General features: G+C 38.6%; 1 protein-coding gene across 2 annotated transcripts in view; it reads right to left on the minus strand.

The window, feature by feature from the left end:
- Positions 1 to 25,459, minus strand: part of nr5a2 (nuclear receptor subfamily 5, group A, member 2) — a 70,515-nt gene that overhangs the window by 4,695 nt on the left and 40,361 nt on the right. Inside the window, exons 5-6 of one of the 2 annotated variants that reach the window (XM_081606263.1) lie at positions 22,611 to 22,730; positions 18,425 to 18,572 (exon numbers count right to left, since the gene is read on the minus strand). In XM_081606263.1, the coding sequence (XP_081462389.1) occupies positions 18,425 to 18,572; positions 22,611 to 22,730 (268 nt within the window). The remainder of the gene's footprint in view (positions 1 to 18,424; positions 18,573 to 22,610; positions 22,731 to 25,459) is intronic. The other variant, XM_081606264.1, reaches the window with a different exon arrangement.

The raw sequence follows: 25,459 nt of genomic DNA on the forward strand, positions 1-25,459 counted from the left end.
ACATGACATGTGCTTTTTCCTGCTGCCACTCAGCTGTCTGACCTCCTATCAGGATCCTGAATCAGCTCTCACACCACCAACACCTCAGAGAAGTGGTAACATAGCCTTACATAAGCGAACCTAGCACAGGGCGCTCTAAGCGTTCAATCACAAACGTCCTACGCAGGTCAAAGCGAGAGGGTGGAGGGAAAGGTTGTTGTTATTATGTGGGAAAAACACGGATGGAAAAGTTTCTGAGATGTTATAGAACTGAGTTAACTTGAAAAATGTGAATCATTTGAATTGTGTTCCATTTAATTATGTCCTTCGTTATTATTGTTATTTTTTTAATGTCTGTCTGTTTTTATCCTATCATATTTGAAGTTGAAGTTTTTATCACGTTTGCATGAGAGCTTTTTCTGTTCCAACTTCTTCAGACCATCTGAAGCAGAGCTGAAGCTGACTGAGTTGTGCATTTTTTCCACAAACTATAATATCTGTTGGTGTATTGAGATTTCAAATTTTCAAAAGAAAATTTTAAGAATGGGAAAAGGCACGAATTGGTCACCTAAATAAAATACTTAAAATTGTATTATTTCTAAGCCAAAACAATTTTATGTCAGATTGTGCCTACAGTTCCTAATGAGATACAAGGAAAAGTTAGATTAATTAGAAATTATTAGAAGTGTTTTATATTATTATTATTATTATTATTATTATTATTATTATTATTATTATTATTATTAGCACCAATAATATTTGTTGCTTTGCTCTTTAAAAAAATAAAATTTGCCTAAATATCAAGAAAACATTTTTTTTTTATTTCAAGGTTTTCATAAGTAAAAATACCTTATTGGCTCATGCCACAGCAGAAATAAAATTTGTTAAATAAGATAAAAAATGCAGTCAAAATGTTTAAACATACATTTACATTATATGCAAATTTTGAAAACATTTTTTGCACTCACTGGTGATTGCTGAGGTGGAAGCACAGCAAAAAACAATTACTGAATGTTTTAGTTTTTATTTTTATTGCTAATTCTTACCAGAGACTCTTTTGAAAACTAATGAATCGGTGCTTGCATAAAAAACGGACACAAACAATACTAAAATGATGTTACCAATTGCAGAAGAACACTTCAAATAATTTTCTCAGTTCCAAAATAAATAAAAAACTCACAGGTATTTTTGCTGATGAAGTCAGAAATTATAAACAAAAGCAAATATAAAAAAATGAAAACAAACAAGCAAACAAAAAAACCTTATCAATCTTTCCCAGACAGTGCCAGGATGGACTATTAAATGCGCTAAGCACTCTCTTCTCTGCCTTCAGTGCCTCTTTTCCCCCTCCTTTTCCTCTCCATCTCATCATTCAGTCACTGAGGGACTAATTATCAACTTTTTTTTTTTTTTTTACATAAAACAGCCACAGTTCGTCTGAGTGCCGTGTCCGAATACTCAAATGGAAACCCCGAGGACCCATGGAATACATTGTTTTCATTTGACGGCCGATCATGCCGAAGCCACTGCACACACACACACGCATACACGCATGCGTGCATACATACCACACACTCTTTCACAGAACCTCTTAAATCTCTGCTGTGCTTTTTAATTAGACTCAATCTGCTCTGTGCTGTACATGTATGGCTCTGCATGTTCTCTCACACACTTACAAAACCCTTACAATCAATCTGCTCCAGGGACACACACACATGCAAAACACGCAAACAAATGTGAAGCATATCGTGCAGACACTCGGTGCAAGACGACTTTTCCACTCCGATTACCAACCTGCCTCACAGAGTCAGTGATCTGGTGTGTAAAAACTCATAAACTGGTGTCAAAGTTCACATCGTTTTGCAAGCCAAAAGATACAGAGCAATGTTTATATGCTGTAAATGGCTAAGGAAGTAAAAAAAAACATGTCAGTCACTTACAACATGTTTATCGGGTCAACTTCTGAGCCAAAAAAATCTAGTTCGGGCATATATCAGAAACAAAACTATATTTTTTCTTGATTGTGCATATTTCTAGTATATATTTTTTATCATGGGAATTTACAAATTCTGGGGATACTGAAATGATAAAAATACATTTAACCTTTGACAATACTTTAATTCACTTTTTTTTCTGTCCTGCTGTGTTCTCAATAAACTCTCACTATTACCAGTCTTGCCCTTTTTTTTTTTTTTTTTTACAAAATTTTCTCTTGTATGGTTAACAATCAATATGTGGCAAAGTAACTCTGCAGTTTCCCACGTTATGCTTTTATTGCCCAAATCAATAAGCCGTCACAGCCACATGCTGCCAGTGCACGCTCTGACTTTCAAACTTCATGGCATGCATTTTCTGTCGGCTCACGAAATAACACATAAAAGTCCTGAGTCATAAAACCCTTGTTAAATGAGGTGCTGTCAGTAAACCTGGCCAATTAAATGTGAGTGGAAAACGAACAGGTTACTTCCCGCATTAGGTTCTCCGTTCTCCCAATGGGAGAGCTCTAAACAGCGTTTATATGAGACTATCAAAGCTGAATCACCTTTTACTGCAGCGGCAGTGCTTCAAAGAGTTAGCAGTTGAACTTGTGTCCCAGCTAGAATGTCTTTATTGCACCCTACTGGGCTGTTATCGAGTCAACAGAGCCCACAACAACTTGGCTCATTATTATTAATGTCATCGAGGCTCCAATCAGCAAAGGTGGTGTTGACAGAGAACTTAGTGACCTTTGACACTGAAAAAAAAACATCCAGGGGTGACTAACTAGTTGCTTCACACCACATAGGTCAAATGTATTGCAGCATGTGTGTTGAAATAAAATGTCTATGCATGTTAAAAAAGAAAGGAAAAGGGCAACAGGTGCGTTAAGTACAAATAAAAGCCAGTAGGTCAAGGAGCAATGGCCACATGTTCAACAATACCACATAACCAGCTTATATCAGTGTTGCGTTTTATTGTCTTAAGGTCTGTTTTGTGTTAGAAAAACAAACAGTGATTTTTAAACTTCTGCATCTTAGCAGCAAATTTATGCAGCACATAAAGCACACACTTCGACGTGCATTGATGCTAAACTGTCCACATCTCGTCTGCAAGTTTGAATTTTCTTTGTCTTTTAAAGGAGGTTCTGCTTCCTACTAGAGTACTACTGTTCCCATCTATCTGTACTAAACAGAAAACAGGTTCGCCTGCTCCCTCGAGATCTCAGTCCCACTTCTTTTCTGTGAGGCCCATCAGGGGAATTCATTAAAAAAAAAACCACCTACAAATTAGTGGTAAGTGAAAAACATAATTGGTGGAAAAATTGGGTCCAATGCATCTATACATTATTGGGTAAATCTCTTTGAAACACTGAAGATTTACAGGATAACTCGGAGCATGGTTTTCATATTAAGTGATGCAAAAAAGAGACGTATGAGTTCAAAAGAATGTGCCTGCTGTCTGCAGCATGCTGGTGCACAGGTTGGGGGTTGGTTGTGTCACACAATACTTCAATATTATTTTTCCACACAGTTTTTACTTATAGGGGGAAAAAAATGCATCTAGTTGTAGTCAAATATAATATCAAACAGATCAAAAATAAAGACAATTAAGGCCATGGACTTAATACATGGAGTTATCCCATTACACGTATGGGTACTAATCAGTTCCTCCCACAAAATGTATGTTAGGTTAAATAAAACCTACCCACTGACTGTGTATTGCTGCCTTGAGACCACCGATACCTTAGAGGGGAGGTCAGGGGTTAACAATGAAACTCCCCATCTACTGTGTTGAAACTTGACAATGATTATGTTCATCTATATTTGCGGAATGATGTTAGAATGCATTCTTGAGTCCCCTAAACGTTTTAAATAGTTTAAATAACGCCATGTTAATACCTGAGGAGTCCCTTTTTTATCTTAAACATTGAATGTTATTTCACTGGTGCACAGCTACATATTGTAGCAACATGCCCTCAAGCTAACATAGTACCTAATGTCTAGAGGCCAAATATCCAAGATTCTACCAGTGCATAATTACAAGTGGGTCCCAGCTCTTGAAAACAGGCCATTTAAGGGGACTGGTTGTTGTCGGCATGTCAGAATAAAGCATTAGGGCTCAATTTGCCCACCAACCCATCAAACCCTCTCTTTAAGCCTCTCAAGGGGCCAAAAGTCATCCGGCAATGAAAGAGAATTATGCAGGGACTGTCCAGTTGGGGATATATTAAGTCAGATTTAAAACCTTTCACCGACAACATAGCTATTGTTGTTAAGCTAAACAGGTAGCGGCTGGGTGAGTTCTGTCGCCCAAGGATGGGTCGCTGGCTTGACAGACTGGTATCGGTGGTGGTGGTTGTGGATGGGGGGGTGGAGGGCAGCAGCCGGCGAGAGACATTAAGAAGCAGAGAAATGTGCCTTAGGTCTGATAAAATAAACAAGAGGAAAGGTGCTCGGAGCAGAAAGGATCCAAGCCTCTCTCATTGCCTATGCTGACTGGGAGGTGGTAGGGATTTATTTTGAAGTGAACGGGGGAGTAAATTTACACCCTGAATTAGTTAGAGAGCTTCAACAGATGGACACAGATAGGGAGACTGCTATCAGCGTGGATAAATATTAAAGGGATGGTTAAGTCTTTTTGACATGAAATTACATGTACTACTATCTTTTGATTATTACTCTTTTATGAGATGGTAGGAATTGTTCTGTGCTAGCGGTGCAACCATAAATAAGTTATTTTATTTGAAATGGCCATGAATCAGTAAGTTAAAATCACCGTGTAAAAAAAAAAAAAAAAAAAAAAGATCCAAATAATCTGTGCATGCATTTTTGACATGCTTCAGACAGGCTTGGAAGAAACAAAAAAAACAAAAACAAAAAAACTCATTGTCTCAGCGTTATGAAAATCCATTTGCCAGAGGGTTACTAAGAGACTTGAATCAGCAATGAACTCACTGCTTAGCCCTCTGTGGTCCCTCCAGTTCTCCCCACCTCCGCTTCTTATTGCCCCCTGATTTAGCCCCCCTCGGAGGTGAAAACAAAATCCTCTCAAATGAGCTGGCCTCGGATGGAATGATGCACCCACAGGTCTCTGCTCCTTCCACCTCAGTAATGCTGTCCGGACAGAGCCGCCTCCGCCCAAATTCCACCCACCGACACGGCTCCGAGTGCAGCTGATGGCACCATCACTTGACTGACGGGTCCAGATCTAATGAACTACAGTCAGGATTAGATCTTGCTATCTATGCTGGAATTTGTGGAAATAATCTTTGTACTATAGAAAAAAAAACAAAAAAAAACTGTTGAATTAATAGAAATCAATAGCGCTGCCTACGAGATGACTCTTCAGGCTCACAGTGACTTTACCTTGTAATTCATTTGTACCTGTCAGTAACAGTTCAAGCAGGCATTTTAAAATGTGAGTGTTATTGCTGACTCCATCTGTCAGATTCAGTCCTTGCATGTGAACCTCTTTTACATTCGATGCACTTTTGCAGCCGTCGGCTAATTACACCCAGGGTTTGTATAGCGGTGCTTGGGGTGTGTGAGGAGACGAGTGCCGGGGAGCGCGTTGCGAGGGGGTTGGGGCATGTCAGCCTTTCTTGTTTATGATAAAGTGACAGAAAATCATTGGGGGGTCAAGTGCCCCCCCAGCTGCCTCCCTCCACCTTCAAAACCTCCACTGCCCCCGAAAACTCCTTCAACAGTGCAGAAGGTGCATGGTGTGGGAAGCCTCCCCTTTAATGAGACCATTAAAGAGCCTGTGTCCCAGTCAATAGATTTCTCTCATTCTTTCTTTGACAAATTTGAATTAATAATTCAGCGCCAAGCGCCCGGGGATGTATATTTTCAGCATGAAGGACAGTTAATCCATAGCATAGGTGCTCCCCCTCCTCCTCCACCACTCTGTCTCTCAGTACTTCACTTTCTCTCATTTTACATCTGTACACCTTTTCTCTCCTTTCAGAATTAATGAAGGATGTCATCAGGCAGTGTGCTGACTAGAGACAGATTGTGTTACATGTTAACCACACTGTGCCATTTTTTTAATTCAGATATTACATAGCAATGTAATTAATATAAAGACTCGCTTGCACATTCTTTTTTTAAAAAGTTGGCTTCTCAGAAGGACATATTCAGAGCTTAAGTACGGTTTCTAACATCAAGATTTTAAAAAGTGGAACTCAGGAAACTGGGGGAAAAAAGACGAATTTTAAGGATAAACTTTATTAGGATAAACTAATAAAATTATGTTGGTCTAGGCATTTTACCAATTTGACTTTAGGAGCTTTAGGAAATTCAAACTCCACAATGAAACCCGTCAGTTGAAAGCAAGTCAGAAGAAGTGGAATGTAATCTCGACTAAAAACCTGTTTAGAGTTGTATTTGAAATGTAATCAATTACGAGTTTAACGATGGCATTTGACTTAATGTAATGTTTTGATTGTTGATTCATGCGACTGTGTTTTTGTGTGTGTTATCATGTAAAGCACTTTGAAATGCCTTGCTGCTGAAATGTGCTATACAAATAAAATTTGATTGATTGATTGCAACTTCTCACAAGCTACATGGGACAAAGCACACATGCTGGATACAGGTGCTCTGTTCAGATAAGCCCAGAAATGAAATGTGTGGCCAACATCCAAAAAGGTGTGGAACAGACTATCCTTAATGAAGAAAGGTGATAGCAACATCACTCTGTGGGGAATTGTTTTTCACAGTAAGGAGCAGTAGGAGATAATGTATTTTATTTTGCTCAACTACACAATACAAAATGGTGATGTACATTGTAGTGTCCAAAATTTTGTGATGACAAAATTATAGTTTAATCAATAGAATTTTAAAACACAACTGAGACCATTTTCTTGCATACATCTTTACATGCATCCGTAACATTGTGGCTTTTAACTGACAATTGACAAAACATGAAGTAAGCAAATTAATTATTTTATAAGTCTGTGATTTTTATAATTTCGGAAGACTGTAATGACACTGAGGACTCTATTAAAAGTCTGCTGAGTTTGCTGCTGATGTGCTATACCAGAAACACTCAGCGCTGTGTGAATTTATAGTTCCGGAGAGAGTTGCCGGCAGCAGCATTTCAGCATCCGTGCCAGGTGGCACCAGAGAACAACACAATGTTCTAAATCTGTTTCTAACACAGCACGAGTTGACATGACGAATGTCTGGGATTAGCCAGCAATATACTTTTATGTCCCACAGCATAACGTTGACATATCTGTGTTTGCTCGGCGAGTTTGTGTAAGAATGATGTTGGAATGTTTTATTTAACCCCTTCGTTTGTTTTTCCCTTATAAATAAATGAATTTATCATGGGAAGACGCTGAAGATTTTCTGTGTAACTTGTGTGGTTATAATATAATCCAAGACAAGAAAGAGACGAGAAAAAAAGAGCTGTGGAAACACAGAGGGGAAGCAGACTCACAGGTGGGTGTGGAGAGAAAGAGAGCAGGAACAAGAGACAGCAACTGTTGGATCATCTGTGCTTCAAAACATTTAATCACTGTCTCTGGTTACGCACACACACACACGCACACACACACATGCATGCACACTCGTTGCCTCAAAGCTCTACTGTTTTTTGCTCTGCCAGAAGTATCTTGTAACCACATTGTCTAAAAGCACACACACACACCCACACATTCATGCACACAGAAGCTCAAAGAGCAAAGGTTGTTTAATCTTATAGCAGCCACCTGACCACCGGATAGCTTGCCATAGTTTGAGCACATGCCTTTGCTCTATACATAATCACACAGGGACACAATGACTGACAATTCGCATGCCAGGCAGTTCTGTCATGCCACAGAGCTCCATTTGTAATATTAGAACTGTAGGTGAATGTGAAGGATTATTTTTACTTCTACAGTCCACTCAGCGCTTTTCTTAAGAAACAGCTCAAACACCTAATGTCAAAATCAGTTCTCTTTTTATACAGTCATCAATTTATTTGTGCTCAGTCATTATAACTCTACAAGTATTTTATATTTTGCATTTACATAAAACAATGATACATTGTGAGTAACAGCAGCCATAAGTGTATTTTCATAAAGATAAAATGACAGCTTCAGGAATTATAGCGTAGCTTCTATAGGAAGACTGACTGGGAGGATGAAGCTCTTACAACTACAGAAATGTTTGCATAAGCAAATGAAAGGCCTGTGATATTTTAACGAGAACTTTATGAATGTTTGAAGAAAGTTTCTGTTTGGAGGTTATATAAAGAGTCAATATCTGCAGTACACAATCTCTTAGTGTTTTCTTTTAGTATAAATCCACATCTGTTAGTTGCAGACGATGAAGCTAATTGCTTGTCTACAAGAGGCACAGACTTAAGTATAACCTCTACAACCATTCTCATTTTAAAAAATAGTATGGCAATGAATGTGATTGTAGTTTTACAAACCCATGTACACATTATTATTATTATTATTATTATTATTATTATTATTATTATTATTATCATTAAAAAATATACAAAGTCTTTTTGATCAGAGTAGCCTGAAAGAGAAGGGAGTATAAAAATCAACAAAATAACATTCAATGAAACAGCTGTAAAATTGTTGCTTTGTACACTACATTACTGTAATTTCTCTGACCTAAAACTCTTTGCATGTTACATGTACAAAATAAGGTTATTGGTGGTGAACAACTTCCTGCCTCCATTTTCAGTGTAAATAATCACTGGCTTTTGTTTAAATAACCACCCAGTACAAATATGACAACAGTTGAAATGTTCGTAAAAAAGCACTGGCATTAACCTCTATGAACTTTTTGAGATTGGGGATTTTAACGCGATCTTAAGAAATGGGGTCATTTCGAACCCATGGATATTTTACTTTGTGCACTGACCCCACTTCCTCGCTTTCTGACCTTGACGGAAACCCTCCTTTGTAACCACAGGAGGCTTAAAAAAAAGTCAACTTTGTTCTGGGCTCTTTTAGCTGCTTACAAAGTTAACAAAACAACAGGTGTCATAAAAAAATATGTTTGCATTGCTGACAGTTAAATTGATTAGGAATGGACAACATGATTGTTATTACAAAAATGATACTCATGAGAAACCCCGTCCAACTACACACTTTTTAACAGGGCTCTGATTTATGCACAATTTGTTCTCCAATCCTGTTTTTGTTGACTAATGTGAGCCTGTTTTCCTCAGGGCTCCAGAACGCCCAAGCCTGTCCTCCCTATTGCAAACAGACTCCCTCAGTCATTAATTGGAGAGGAGTTGCAGCGCTGCGAGCACAGTGCTGGGACCCGTGCTGTGGCCACTGAGAATGCAGCAGCATTAGCATTGCAGCGGATGTACCTGTACATAATGATAACCTCAAGCTCTGCCCACTGGGAACATACCCACTTCGTGCACAAACACAAAACCAGAAAGAAAAAAAAAACAAAAAAAAAACAAACAAAACACAAACGCCCATCAGTCCTTACTCCTTTCGCCCCCATCCACCCCTACACACAGCGTCACGTGAAAAAGCAAGTGCATTGAGGCCCCAAAGGTGGGCAGTCCAACGATCAGAGGAGGGAGAGGTGGAGAAATCAGTTGCCGCCGTTCGGCTGAAAAATGTGTGTGATGAACTTGAGTTCCATTGATTGGGACGGAGAGCACAGAACCAGCAGCTGTTTGTCCCAGAAGGGTTGCCATACTGCTGCACAGTAGCCACTCATAAATGTTTTACAGGCCTGAGCCCCTCTAGATCCACCCTTCCTGGGTAACAGTTACAGCACTCAAATCCAGGTTGATGGCTGTGATAGACAAATGTCTGGCTAGTTGTTGTGGCTCAGAAGATTGATAGTTTTTTTAGCTAAAAATGTCCAAACCTTTTTTTTAGATTTGATTTAAAAAATTCAAATTCTCCACAACGAACACATTCTCAACTTCACATCTCCGTTCAGAGACATGGATTCAAGGATGCGTTAATTTGTTTGCCATCCTATACCTTCCTATAATATACCCTTAAGCTCTGAGACCCTTCACTGGCCCCTGAAAGGTCCTCATATGCTATGGATATGATGGATGTTACCACAGAAAACACCTGATGTACCAGACAGACTGCTAAGTACCAAGCAGTGGGAGGTCCTCCATGTTATGCAGCTGGTAATAAAAGTTGAACATTGATTTTCTGTAGCAGCTTGTAACTGTTAATGTTGAGACATCAATAGCCCAAGCAAAGCGCAGGTGCCTTAATAGGAGGCTGAGAATGTGGAGGTCGTGAGCAGAGGCTGACTCTAAATCACAGAATCTATCCTCACCAATCGATAGGACAGTAACTGCAAGTGTCCCTCTGCTTTCCTAATGTTTTATAATAAACTGACAGCCTGTAATAAGACCAAGGGAGAGCGAGAATGTGTAGAGAGGAGGAGGGTGGGACGGAGGGTAACAGTTTCTCCACAGCCGTAGCGCTTTAAATCACTTGACTTGGGAGTATTGGAGTGGAGCCGAGGAGGAAGGCAAAGGAAGGAGTTAACAGCATAAAAAAAAAACTTTTACAAGAGCATTTGTATACTTGTACTCGCTAGTGGTAGAGTTAATGGCAGCATTGATAAAAGTGGGCCAGGAGTTTAGGGGATTTGTCCTGTATTGCTTTATCAGAGCGTTTAGTCAAAGTGGATGAAATTCTCCTGCTATCATGCAGTGGTCAAGGCATCATTAAGTCACTGGTTACCGGGATTGATGTGATTGCAATACTGAATTTATTTGTTTTTTCTCCTTTACTTTTAATTTCTTCTTTCTGACCTAGTACATTATGAAACATACACTTATGCATATGTTCCCTGGTGTAGCAAAGCCCCCTTTCTTTCTTTTACAAATGTGAGACCGTGTTGCAAAGTGAAAGGGGTTATCAGATGTCGGAAATGCATATTTCTTTTTCTGTTATAAATCTTTTCTGAGGAAAAAACCAAATCTTCTGAGTCATCTTATTAGCTGCTTTGATATAAATGCACCCATCAGCTTTAGAAGTAACTTGGCTTGAAATGAGCCATTTGTGAATGTCACTGCATTATGAAGAAGCTTATTTCAAGGACAGTATGGGAATACTTTCAGACAGCTCTAAAGTTGTCAGGAAGCCATAAGCAAGATAACAGAAACACCAACCTCAGTACAGAGGTGGAGATGACCCAAATGCAGGCTATGCCATATTATTTTCATGAGGTGTAATCTTTTTTTTTTTTTTATTAAGTTAAACACTTTAAACAGTCTACCAATCAACATTTAAGTCTGGAAGAAATATATGACCACGTTTTTTTATTTTTTATTCCAAGTAGCATTCTGGTTGCTCTTTCTGTTGCTGCACATGGAGGAAATGTAAACCACACAATTTTTGTATGATTTTGTGTAGTCAGTTAAATAAGCTACAAAACATCTTAAAAGTCCTTCTCTGTACTAAATGCTTTTCACCCTGGGAGATCTGTTAATGAGCTGAACTTTTTTTAGCCTTGTTCTTTCAAGATAAAAACTCACCTTAAAAGGGAAATTCTTTGAAAACAGGACAGTTCTAAGAACTTTCTTGGAGATGTTGCTCTTTGTGTTAAGAACTTTGTGAACATAGGTGTGTAATGGTAAAATATAACAGAAAATCTTTAAGAGGGCGGTGACCTTTTCGAATAATTCATGGATTTGGAACACTTCAATTCAAAAATGTAAAATTAAATTCTGATATCTGATGCCCAATATTATGCAATGTTTACTCCAAATACTGAGATCGCTGATTAAAGATGTGTAAAAAGTTAATAAATAGTCATTTTTAAAAATTAAAGTAGAAAAAAACTCTGGAAAAAGTAAATATTTTATTCAGAGGTGAAAAAAGCACATTAAAAATACATTTTAAAAATGCCCACTGCACCTAAGTTCTTTACAATTAAGACAATTTAATTGATATTTTACTACATCAAATTTAACAAAGCGAGTTTGAACATTTAACTGGTAATCCATAGCTTTCTCATTTCTTGGGGGTATAAATACATTATCGTTCAGAGGTTCACTTACTAGTACAGTAAAAGTATTCCCACCTTGGACATTTTACCAAAAGGGTGAATTATCAACATAATGGCCATATAAATCCCTGTTGCAGAGTGATAAGATCTGAGAAGAGAGAAAAAGAAGCAAAGCATGTTGAGAATCTGGTAAATGTTGACATCCATTAGAAAAAATGGTTGTAAGAGGGACAGTAAAAGGTGTGAAGCCGTGATCCCCAAAATGCCTTCCAGCACCATAACTCACAGCAACTGCTGCTTAATGACAGCCTGCAGTATCGCCACGTAGTATTGGCAAGTTGGAGACCCAAAGCTTTTATAGCTTGATAAAGTCTGAAAGCTTTTTAGAAAGCCTCATTACATAGAATTCCCTACAAAGTGGCAGGATGCACATAAAGATTACTGCTCAGAATGTTAGCTTTTTTTTTAAGGTAAATTTGGCAGACAAAGACCAGTGAATTAGATTACTTTCTTTAGGGCAGGCTACTTCCCTCTTCGAATCAGATGAAAAAAAAAAAATGGAAGAAAAGTTAGCACACTCACGTCCGTTTAACTTGATTTGACTGCAATAGGATGTGGTTTTACCAGCTTTTATAGATTTTTACTTATTTGTTTATTTTAATTGTTAGTTTCCTACATCTGAAATTATGTCTAGAGTAAACAGATGGTGTGAGAAAGACTTTTATGTGTTGACTGACTCTGAACATAATCTAATAAGCAGCTAGAATGGATTTCCCTCATCGCTAATTTTATTTCAACACTGAACAGTTGCTGGGTCAAAGCAGACAGACATGTTGATATGACATAAAGGTAACAATTTGACTGAATTCCACCATTTCTGGCAGAAACGGTTGGCCATTAAAAAGAAACATAAAATGCATGAAAATAAAATGCATAAAGTGTCATTCAGAAAGGTAATGAGCACATTTCTACATATTGCAGAGCAAGAAAAACTACAAGTAGAAGGATGAAACAAATAAATCTAATTCTAAATTTCCACTGGCTTTCAAAGGAGATGAGAAGTTTCAAATAACTTCTAAATTTGCTGGATAATTTTGCATCTTATGAGGTCCCAACAAAGCTGGAGACTTTGCTCTCATTGCTTTTGAACTGGGAGGCCATTCTGTTAGCTCCTTGTGCTGTTGCTTTCGTTTGCATGATATTACATATTTCTGTGGCAGTTAAGAAACCTACTGGTCCATTAATTTAGAGCCTAAACACAACTTGGAGAGAGAAGATATGAAATTCATAATACTGTTTAAGTTTTTGTTTAGCTAATGAAAAGAATTAGGCAAATACATTTATGTAGTGTAAAAGGCAACATCTTACCTCAGGAAGTAAAGGACGCATGAAGGTTGTTTTACTGAACTTTTGGGGTTTGTACAAATCCCGATTGTCCAGGGATACACAAGTTCTTACATGACATTTCCACATGTTCCCTTATACTGAAAGCAAAGTTCTTTTTTTTTTTTTTTTTTTTTTTTTTTACAGGCAGCCCCATTACGGATCCTAGATGGAATATCAGTTGTGGATAGACACATTATTTATTCCTGCAACATAAAGCACTCACTGTAAATACAATAAACAATCAAATGTAAATCTTTAAAGCAGCCTTCAAAATTTATGATTTTTTTATTTTCTCTTTTTTGGTAGTGTTTTGTTACCATTAATTTGTGTATTTGTTTTGCAGCCAGTGCGTTTACTTACACTGAAGGTTAAACTCTGTTGTTTATGTCATTACAGTTGTTTTTTAGAGTAAGCATATGGCTTACTGATTCCTATTTTTTTTACCTCTGAGGGAAGAGGAAAAAAAAATTATAAAGCCTCTTACACTTCACAATATTTCATTAACGAATTGATAAGGACCAAGGTGGCCATTCCATTCCTCAGCTACATCGTAAATGATTCAGTTGTTTTCTGGAAATAAATATTTGCAAGACTAATTTGTGCTGTATGTGTAAAATCCTGTGTTCATCTCTATTTGTGTGTATGGAAGTGCCAGCCAAGGATCAGGACATTGATTGTGAAGAGCCTCAGTTCTTGCTTTAATTAGGCTGTACCTGCCTGGGAATTACATGCTTTGTGTTTCTCTCTTTCTCATTGTGTGGGGAATCAGCAATTATAAAAAAAGGAAGGAGAAAAAGTGTGTGTTTTCATCAAGGTTAATTCATCTGTTGTGTTTTTGTTGTCAGCAGATTTGTGTCTGACCTTGCAATACCAAAAGACCCCTAATTATGCAAATGAGAAACGTGTCATAATGTGAGGTTGGATATGTTCTGAGCTGATTTTAATATAAAACTCATGCAAAAACTGAGGATGGACAGATTAAAACACCCTAAACCTGTTTGAGACACAGGTTTGTTTCATCTGAAATCTAATTTTAATTCAAGTACTCCTGATTACTATTGGAGGCTTTTAAAGGCTGAGATGGGTGAAGGGGTTGGTTCAGAAAAAAGATGAACTGAAGGTTAAAATGAATGAGAAGCAATGGATGTGGATCTTGTGATAGACCCTTGATTGATAATAGTGTAAAAAGATGGATTTGGACAGAAAGGGCAGAACAATGAGACAAGAGACAATGCAAAGGGTTGGATGAATGTAGAAGGATGGAGGTCAGGAGGAAGGGGATTGATGGGTGAGCGTCTCTAACCTCAGAGACCAACTAATCACTTGGCAGGAAGCTAATGGAGGTTCACTCTTAAATCATTGTTGTTTTTTTATGAATGGGGTTTCAATCCTGATGATACTGATTAAAACAACCACCACACCCTGATATTTTGCTTTTGGTTTTAATGTAAAAGGTTAGAAATTGAGAATTGATATTGTGTCAAACGTGTCTGAAATTGAAGCAATTTCCTCCAACAAACCTTTCTGACTGAATGGCATGACTAGAGAGCTCATTAAGTTATGAAGTTCGATGGCATCTTAATCATAACTTCATCTTAAGTGTAAAATTGTTCAGTTTTTGGTTATCATTAAATATACTTTTTTTTGTATGTTTGTGACTTCAAATGTTAATAAAATTAAGAAAAATTGATTTGACTGAAATTGACTAATTAATTTTGGTTTGAAAAGAACCAAAATCATTTAGAATCATTTATAAATGATTCTTCATTTATAAATTATTATAGAAATTTAGGCAATTCTATGTGCCTGTAGATTGGACCCTAAATTTCTCTATTTAAATAACCTCAAGGTAATGCTCAGTCACAATTTCATCAAACCTACAACATAAATACAAAAAAAAAAAAAATCAAAGACCACTGAAAATGTTCACTCTGTTCTCACATTTATTATTCCTGATAAAGAACAATTTTAAGTCTATTTATTCCCAGTAGTGCTCTCTCCACCGGGACAGTTTACCACCCCGTTCGGCTCTGGCAGGTCTTCTGGCTCTGCTCTTGGCTGACGAGGCCTGGTAGCACCTGTCTGAATCAATTACATGTGACGGGGTCTGACCCACTAAGCTGGGTTAAATGGTCGCTGGCTGAACATGCTCTGACCTCTGTCACAACATCTGCTTAATGAAAATTCACCAGACACACATTTGTGTAGTTTTGTCTTGGTAAAGGATGACCGATAACTGCTATTTTTCCTCCAACATTCGAAGCAGCAAAAAAGTTTTCTTCAAAGCGGAAAAGCAGTCATCTTTAATCCACTCTCCTTAATCTGAATTCGAGCTCGTGACCTCTTCTTCACCTCGTGATGTTTCATCATCCGGCGTGTTGTCAGTCTCTGTGTAAGGCCTTTGAGAACTTTAAAGGAAATCAAAGACCCATTAACAGCGTCCTGACACTGAAGGAGTTGCGGTGATCCTTCACTGAACTCTGACCTGGGCAGACCGCAAACTCTAAAGTGTTTGTTTCTCATTGTCCAAGACATACAGTGCAGTCATCGCTCTCTCGACTATAAACACTTAGGAGATCAATGATCACAGTGATCATTTCCTCCTTGACAGAGGTTAAGAACCTTCAGTCAAGACGTTGAAGGAGTGAAAGAGAACAACGAGAGATAGAATAAGTCTAACTCTGAAAACAAACACGCACAGATCATGACAAGTGTCTCCCCTCAGGTGGGCTGACATCTATATCTTTGTCTATATCGACATCTTGCTTAACTAAAAGCTCCTCTGCTAGTGGGAAAGTGACTGATTGTTCACACACAGAAAGTAAGGGGGGGAGGGGAGGCTGTCGATAGAGGAGACAGCCAGTGAGAAAAATCAAGGCGGAAGACAAACGGCAGAAACGAAATGGAAAGTAAAAAAGGCACGAGGGAAGGCAGAAAAATACAGAATAAATCACTGTACTTCCAAGATTCACAGGGGAAATGATCAACTATAGCATTCAATATTATATGCCCACAACTCCATTAAATTATTTTACAAAACCACCTATCAATCATTTGTAGACAGCCTTTAAGTTATGCATTTGTAAACGTTTGTGTTTTTCACTAAATATCTGTGTACTTTCATTGTGATGTCACATACTCAACATCTATGCACATATACTATATTATACAACATAGTCCACTACAGTTGAATTCAGATATCAGATCTTCTGATTTCCAGCTTGAAAATGTAGTTTGATTCTAGTTGGAAAGATTAGTTCAAGCTCAAACTTTTCTCCTTATTCAGAATTATTGATAAGTTTTTTTTTTTATTGTAAAAAAAATATTCAATTATAAAGGTGAGGAGGGTAGTTGGGCAGAAAAACGTTTTCTCACATTTTGGAAAAGTTTAAAATCCAAAATCAAAATTTTCTTCGAGAATAATAATTTTAAAAAATCTGTATTTGCAATCATTTACTTATTAGTTTATTAGATTGATATTAGAGTGGCAGTCAAGTCGAAACGTCTGATCTTTCACGTTAGTCTTTCAGAAAGCCAGTCCTCTCACAGAAGAATATATGTAAATGTTACATCCGCTGTAAATTATATTATTTACATAAACGTTAATCTCCCATGGTTTACTCTGCTCACACTGTATCCTTTCCTCCATCCCACTAAGGACTCCTCCCCTTATTACGCTGATCCCCTCAGCTGGCTCTACGTTGCTTATATCAGTCTTCTTTTGCGGGAGGCCTGAGAACAGGCACTGCCGGGGGCAATACACATCCCTCAGGTGGGCCTTTCATTATTGATGATTCCTCTGCCAAATTATTTAGACCCTGTGCCCGAGCAAACACCCATCCCTACAAAAAAAAAAAAAGTAACAAAACAAACATGCTCACACACAGACATACATACACTGAAATCCCTCTGCAGGTTTCCCTACTGCTTCGCCTTTCTATACAAATTCAGCTAACAGATGCATTAATTCTGGCTGATTCGTATGTGTATCTGCTTATTAGTACATTGTTTTTTGTTTTGTTTTTGCTATGGTTTGCAATGAAAACGTTTTCATAGTTATGCCTGACCTCACCTGTCAGAGGAGTCAGCAGCTTTGCCATAAGGATTTATATCTACAGGTGCACATATACCCACACATGAACATCCCAACATATTTACCCTCCTCTTTGTCCCTTAACTCAATAAGGTACTTAACCTCCTCCAAATCTCATGTTCTGGTCGTCCTTCTAACCTTAACTCTCTCCCACCTGTCCTAGAATACAGAATACATTGCACATGGATCCTTATATCAATTCCCAGTATCCTCTCTTTTCCTATTCCATTTTCTCCTGTCTCTTTCCTTCTCACACCTCCCTTCAACCTTTCCCCTCTCCAACTTCCTCGTTTTCCTTTCCGGAATTCCAAAGTTTACACTCCTCCCTCTGCTCGAAGAAACACGCACACACACACACACACACACACACACACACACACGCACACACGCGCACACACACACACACACACACACACACGCACGCACACACACACACACACACACACACACGCGCACACGCGCGCACACACACGCGCACACACACGCACACACACATATATGTATAATGATCTGCAAGAAAGGAGACTGACAATGGGCCTTTAACCCAGTAGCACCACTGCACATCAAACATGATCATGAAGAGAATATTGCGTTGTAGTTAGTTGAGTAGTAGTTTCCTCAACATTGCTTGTTTCAGCCTCTATTCCCTTGATACTGTCCATCATGGTTTATGGCTGACCAAACCCAGCTTTTCTCAGGGTGAACTGCTTAAATTGTTCAGGAGATGAAATGTACCTCTGGTTTTTAAAGGTAATTTTTACATTTTATTACCACTGATGGGGTGGCACTCCTTTAATTTCCATGCCATGACTGTCTTTATATGATTCAATATATTTCCAAACAGCTGAATTTCTGTTTTCTCTAAGTCAGTGACCAGCAGTTTGCATCATCAGGTGGGGGAGAGGCAGGACATCGTTACCCATACAGCCAAAGAGTACTCTGGTCACTCTTTCTGTGGCATCTCATTGAAAAGACTAACTCAGCGATCATCACAACTAAAATACACTTTTCAGAAACTCACCGAGACTGAACAGAACCAAGAACTTGAGGCAAACAAATTCCCTTTGGTCCAGCTGCAGGGAGCGTAGTTTGGCTACCAGCTCTTGAGCATGGCTCAGCAGATTGTTGAGAGTCGCACCCGCCTGTGAAGCAATCACTGCATAATCAACCTGGACAAAGCAGGAAGGGAGACAGAAAGATGCTAAGACATCTGCAACACAGAAACGACATTTCCATGAAAAAATACAATGCCAATAAATCCCAAGCATTTATTGATCAAACATGCAGATTTAAAGACTAATGACTTTGCTCAATGCCATTTAATGAAGGCAGTGCAATTCTTGTCAGTTTGTTAGAAACTGGAGGACTTTTTATTAAAAATAAAAACATTTGTTTCATCAAACAAGTATTGTTATAAAAGCATTAATAGTCAGTCACCTGTGAAAATCTTCTAGCTTTGATTGTGAAACATGACAACAGCAATATATATATGTATGTATATATATATATATATATATATCAAAGGCATTCACTCAAACGGGCATAAACAAACACTTCTCTTCAGGTGCGCTTCAGATCTGCAGGCGCAGCACTTTTTTTTCTGGGAGGGCAGGTCCTTAGCTGCCACTCACTGTAAGCAAGACCGTATTAAATTTTTATATTTATTGACGATTCATTACCATAATTGACTGCGCAGGGGTTTCCAGGGGAAGGTGGATGTTGGCGTGCGCAGTTCCTAAAGCTCAGAGAGGAAGAGAGTCCCTGCGAGCACGCATTTGCAATTAAAACCAGCCTCAGGGTCTGGAGTTTTATTTATTGTGTAAATAAGATGATTCGTATCCTTTCTCGCCACAAATCTTTTTTGTCTCGCCCGATGAGTCAAAGCAAAGCAAACACTGACACGAGGAATTAATCCCCTTTGACTTCTTCATGCTCTCACTTGGCCATGCTCTTTGTCCCAACTGCTTTGTCCCTCCCTCTTCCCTTCTTACTACCTGCAGTACATAAAGAGTTATGACTGTGGGGAGCAGACACTGCCTGCCCCCATCCAAGGTGTCAATCAATTTACATAAAATCAACTGTGCATGAAATAAGTTCATTGAAAGATTGGACTGTTGATGGTGGTGCTTTGGGTTATTACCTCCTCGCCTTAGTAAAAGGGGTGAGGAAAAAGCTATAATGTCACTATAGCCGACTTAGCACTAACTCTGACTTTGGTGACCTGTGTATCAATCAGGCAATCAATCAATGTTTGTTTATTGTGCCTGGTGGGGCGAGGCACGCTGTTTAATATTTTAACTCAAAATGCTATTTTTAGGGACTACTGGCTTCATGTAAAAATGTAAAGAAACAAAAGATTTTACTGATGACATTTTTTTTTCTTTGTATGTCTTTCTTAGGTCATTTGAGTTTCTTGTAGCCCAACATAAGAGTGCGTGCCATCAAAATGTCAGGACTTATAATGAAACCAGCTGCCAAGCTTTCGAGGCCTCGCTTAATCATGGCAGTCTTTCTCATCTGATCTTTGTACACATTTATGCAAGTTATACTGCATGTTTGATCCTCCTGACAGGATGAAGAACAAGCATTCATGGCCATATCTTTCTGATGTTGGTGACAAGGCAACACACGGCAGTATAGAATCAGAGAAAATGTGAGAAAAGAAAGGAATTAGCAAGCAGGGAACATGCAGCAAAAGAGCAGGACAGACACCAAATGACAGCTTGTAACTGTTAATTTGCTGCTTCAATGGGTTTCTTTTCAACTGTGGGAGTTGAACTTGTAGAAAAGCAAAGCAAAGAGGCAGCTCGATTCAAAGCAAAATGAGAGACACCTGTTCCAACAACAGAACAATCTTTATGAAAATATTGCCTGTGTCATGTGATTTTATGCCTTTTTCACCCACTTAAAAAAACTATGCTCACATATTGCATATAAAGTTCTATGAACTTTATTTCTGATATCTAAACTACGATATCTAAACTTAAAGATAGCTTTGTGTCATTGTGTTATTGAGTTAGTTACTCATAAAGCTTTAATGTGCTCTATTCGTGAACGTATAGCGATTCAGCAAAAGCCTTCATTTTGCTGAATTTATCTCTTGACTTCCACTTAACTGTTGTAACACAATTAAATGTTTGGATTGAAACAATTCGGTGTAGCACTGGATGGTTTTCTGTCAGGATGACCTTGTATCTAGTTCTATCTATTCTCCCATTAACTCCGAATAGCTTCCCTATCTCCACAGATGAAAAGCATTCTCACACCATGATGTTATCGACACCATTTTTCACTCTAGAGCTGGAGCATTTATTGAGATGTGTACGCTTGGTGGTGTAGTAGTTTTGAAGAATGAATTGAACAGGGTGCTCTGTGAGATATTCAAACCTTAAAATACCGCTTTCTGACCTAGCCTTGATTTAGACTTCTCTACAACTTCATCCCCGGTGGGTTTTTTTGTCGTATTGATGCTGTTTGTTCACTTACATTCTCTAACTAACCTCTGAGGCCTTCATGCAACCACTGAATTAATTTGCAGACTAAATTACTAGCATGATTACAGTGCACTCTGTTCACTAATTAGGTGATGTCTGAATGCAATTGGTTGCCTTAGTAACTATACATATTTGACACCAGGTAAAAAGATAAAACTCAGCTAAACAGACTGGGAGATAATTATTATTATTTTTCCCTCAACAATTCTGTCATTACCTTTCCAGATCTTAATCCCTAACCTTCCGAGCTGCCGAAAAGCAAATCTACAGAAAGTCAGTGACTTTGATATATCACCTCCCACTAATTCATGTCTCAAAAACCTCCACAGTTGTATTCCTATAGCATTTCACAAACTAAATATGGCAAACATACTGCTTTGGTTAAAATAAGCCTTCTTTGTGCTGGCGTGTTTGTGTAGCCTTTGCTTCAGGTGATGCCGCTACTGTGGTCTAAACATCCCTGGTATTATCGTTGTGCTGTCACCCCTGGCCAGGCAGAGAATAATAGGAGATAATGAACTGTTTCAGAGCCTCATACACATACACACACACACACACACTGATGCACAGCCACATGAATACATTTACACACACTCCTCAACACCAGCTGTTCATTAACCACAGTATGCAAACGAAAGCGCTGACCTGCGCCTCCCCAGACTATCAGCCCCTCCTTTCACTTCTCCTCCTCCACAAACCGCCTTGTCCGCTTCGCCTCATCATGTCCTGTCCCATCGCTGCACAACTCCGCTTCTTCTGCCTCTTTTTACTGACATTTTCCATCTTTTTCTTTCATACCTTCTCCAAATGTTCTCCATTTGATATTTTCTTTATTTTCCTGTCCCACAGCCCGTCTTTAATGTTGTCACTTTTCTCTCATTTTCACCTCACCTTTCTTTAGGAAACAGCTCACTTGTCTTGGATCTATAGTTTAATTTCAAACTAGTGCCACAAACAATATCTCGTGCTACTTATTTAGCAGAGGTAAGCAGAGGCAAGCAGGTCTACACCAGTTCTGAAAAACAACATGACCTTGTCTTTGTTTAGAACAGTGGAATCAAGCATGTGCATTTAGAGTACATGCACTTGATTTTCTCCCAAAATTTATGCCGGCATCTGTTGTTGTAAAATATTTTGAGGAAGGTGTTGTTTTTGGAGAACAAGAAAATCTATAATTTATAACGTCTCATCTTATTCAGAGGCATATTCACAATGTTTTTTTTTTTTTTTCATAGTTTTGCTTGGGTACCTTTTTTTTCCCTTTTCTTTGAGTTTGACTTTTTTGAACTAGATTAGGGGGAAAGCAGAATACTAAGGCGAGATTCCTTTGGGTTTAGGTATTTGTAGAGTTTTTATTTATTTACTTATATTGTTTATTCATACATTTCCTTTTTTCAGTGTGTATAAATTCAAATTAGCAGAGGGAACCAATGCAGACTTGGTATCAGAACATATTTCTCATATATACTGTAGCAGGAAAATGAAATAAGTCATCATTTTTCCTCATATTTCCTTATATTATATTAATTGGGGTTTAATTAGATTAAATTGAAGTTCTAACTTTTTTTTTTGGGAGGCAGAATAAAGAAACATTACAGAAATACATGCGCAGAGGTGACTCTGGGCTCTATATTACATTGTTCTGGGTTTCAAGGGAAAATTAAACAGTGTAGGTCATTAGAAATCGCCAAATGAGGAAATTGACTAACTTACCTGCTGGCCTGTGACCAACAGGATTGAGCCCTCCTTTGCATGTACCACCTGACGGAAAACATGGTCGAGGATGAGGAGTTCACTCCAGCAGTTCTGCAGCAGCTTCATCTGGTCATCCACCTGGTTAAAGACACCCAAAACAAAAAAAATCATCAAGTCGGCTGTTTGTATTTCCTGTCCCATACAGCTGAAACAACAGTCTGTGTTTGTGCAACTAAACCTCATATCCACTGTAAGAAATCTGTCATCCGAGCCGAATGTATGTCTGTCACTGTCCCTTGTTACTGGGTGGCAGGGGTTTTTGTCTTTGCAGATGTTTATGCAGACAGATTTTTCAACAGAGTACACGATGGAGTTGCGTGTGCATGGATAGCCTATAAAACAAAGCGGAAAGACCTGGACACACTGTTGAACTGTGCAAGTTTTACATTTTATGTAAAATGTAAATAAAAAAAAAATATATATATATATATATATATATATATATATATATATATATATATATATATATATATCTTAAAACAAACTGTCAGGTTTGGCAACCAGCTTGAAAGTATCACAAGACCCTGTATGCAGGGTGAGCTTACAGGGTCTTGTACGGGTCAATTGGTATTGATCAGGTGTGTGTTTTTGTCACAACCCTACGCAAACGCAAAAGTCCCCTGTACTCATTCAGAAGCTTTTCTCATGTGAACCTTTCCAGAGTGAGTTAAGTGCTTTTGCTACGTGCTTCAGTTGACAATGTTACGGGTTTTGTCTGTTTGCCCATTGCCAGACGTTTCTGAGTGATTCTCACAATGATAATGATTAAGAGGAGAGTTTCTTCCCAAATACCAGCCACAGGCTCCCAGTAATCTGCCAGATGAACTTGGGAAGCTAACACAGATGAATCGGTAATTTGGGAACCAAAACAACCTCCTCCATTGTAACAGAGAGTCTCTTCCCATGCTCAGCGGTGTTAATCATTACTGCAAAAAGGTGGACATGGGGGGGGAAAAAGGGGCCCATTTAGAGGACAGGAATGAGGAAAATACACGAGAGGTTCATTCTTTCTCCCCTCCCCCACCCTATCAGCAAACATTTTGCTCTTTGTGACGTTTATTGGGAATATCGTGGGCTGTGGTGGTGAGATGTGAACTGCTGCTTTGACTGTGTGAGAACAGTATGTGACAGTCATTGCCCATGTCAGCCGCTTGTGGGGTTAAGAATGTGAATCAATGTTGGAACTTTGTGACATAGGCAGCTGCAGTGTAGAGACACCTGTGAGGAATGTGTTTTGAAGCAGTTAAGAAAGTGTGCAATGGAATGACCTTAATCATTTATTTGATGTCTGCAGTTGCAGGCTTGCTAAAAATGTGAAACGCTTCAATATTTATTTTGACATGGGCAGGTCTGAACTCTTGTCTCTTGTTAAATGGAACTGTTTTGACTACTGATTTAGAGCAAGTGTTAAAGAATGCCTATTTAGCTTTTAGGAAGACAAAGCATTACAGACTACACACAGCTGCAGAATGAGAAAACCTTAACTGATATATTCTAAAAGCAACAATTATGTACTGACTCCGATTCAGGTAAATCTTTGGTTTGTCTGTTGTTTTTTTTTTTTTACATGAATGAAGTTCACCATAATTCACAAAGTTCCATATAATTTTTCCCTGAAAAAAAAGAAGAAATGTGCCTTACAAAAGTTCTCATGGTCATCGACCATTTTCACATTTTGTCATATTTTGGTCTGGTGCCACAACTATTGTTGGGCCCCAAAATTTTATGGAGACTAAGAAGTAGACAGGAGGCCCATCATAACTTTGAGGGAGATGGAGACAATAACTTCTCATGATCTTCTCAAACCTGTCCTTGAGAAGGAAGAAACTGTAAAAAGTCTCATGAAGGGAAATTAAAATTGCACAGCACCATGAACATATATTGAAACACAATGGTGGCAGCATCATGATGTGGGCATGCTTTTCTTCAGCAGTGACACGGAAGCAGGCCAAAGTAAATTGGGGGATGGTCATAGCTAATCCCAGTAAAATCCACAGAAGTTTGAGGATATAACATGACAAATGTGAAAATGTATTCAAGGGGAATAAGAAAAATCCCTGCATAATAATGCATAATGAAATATACGATCATACTATAGTTAGTGCTCCACAACAGATTTATGTTTTCCTTCAACATATTTTCCTTGATATTGTATTCAGAACTGTGACAGCTCAGGTAGGTTGTTTATACACAGTAATGTAATTTAAAGAAAAAGTCTAGTAAAGTAATAGAAAACCACCAGTCTCAGATGTCTTACATCTTTCATTCCTCCAACAAAATACAAAAAAGAAAAAAAATCCGAGCAATGCTGCTGTGACCTTTTCCAACATATCTGACAGTATATTGGACTCCACTTGTCACTTGCCCACCTATACGTCTATTTTCTGTGGCTTTGCGCCATCTGTGTCATGAGCTCAAGACCAAAGGAAAATTCAAATGCCTTCATTAAAACCATCAGAGGGCATGGAAAGCAGTCTAAGACCAAGCGCTCCTCCTCGTCTCTCCATGTAAAGATGCTGGAAGCAAGGCATGACGTGTATCTGTGGATGGACTGGTAAACATAAAGCCTGAGTTCTTCAAAGAAATCAGCCACATGTCATTGGGCCTGGCAAGTGCCGGGGTCCTCTTCAAAGGACTGTCCTCTCTGTGCCTGCCTGGAAGCTCCTCTCTGACAAGAAGCCCGGGTCATCAAAGGGTGGCAACTCAGAGGGGATGACGATGGGTGACAGCAGCCTAGATGAGGGCAGCGTACACCCGCTTGGTGAAAGGGGGGATATGGTGACAGACACACAAGTGTAAGGGCGTAC

The sequence above is a fragment of the Poecilia reticulata genome, chromosome 4 (assembly GCF_904066995.2).
Source record: "Poecilia reticulata chromosome 4, P_reticulata-male-v2, whole genome shotgun sequence".
NCBI lineage: Eukaryota > Metazoa > Chordata > Actinopteri > Cyprinodontiformes > Poeciliidae > Poecilia > Poecilia reticulata.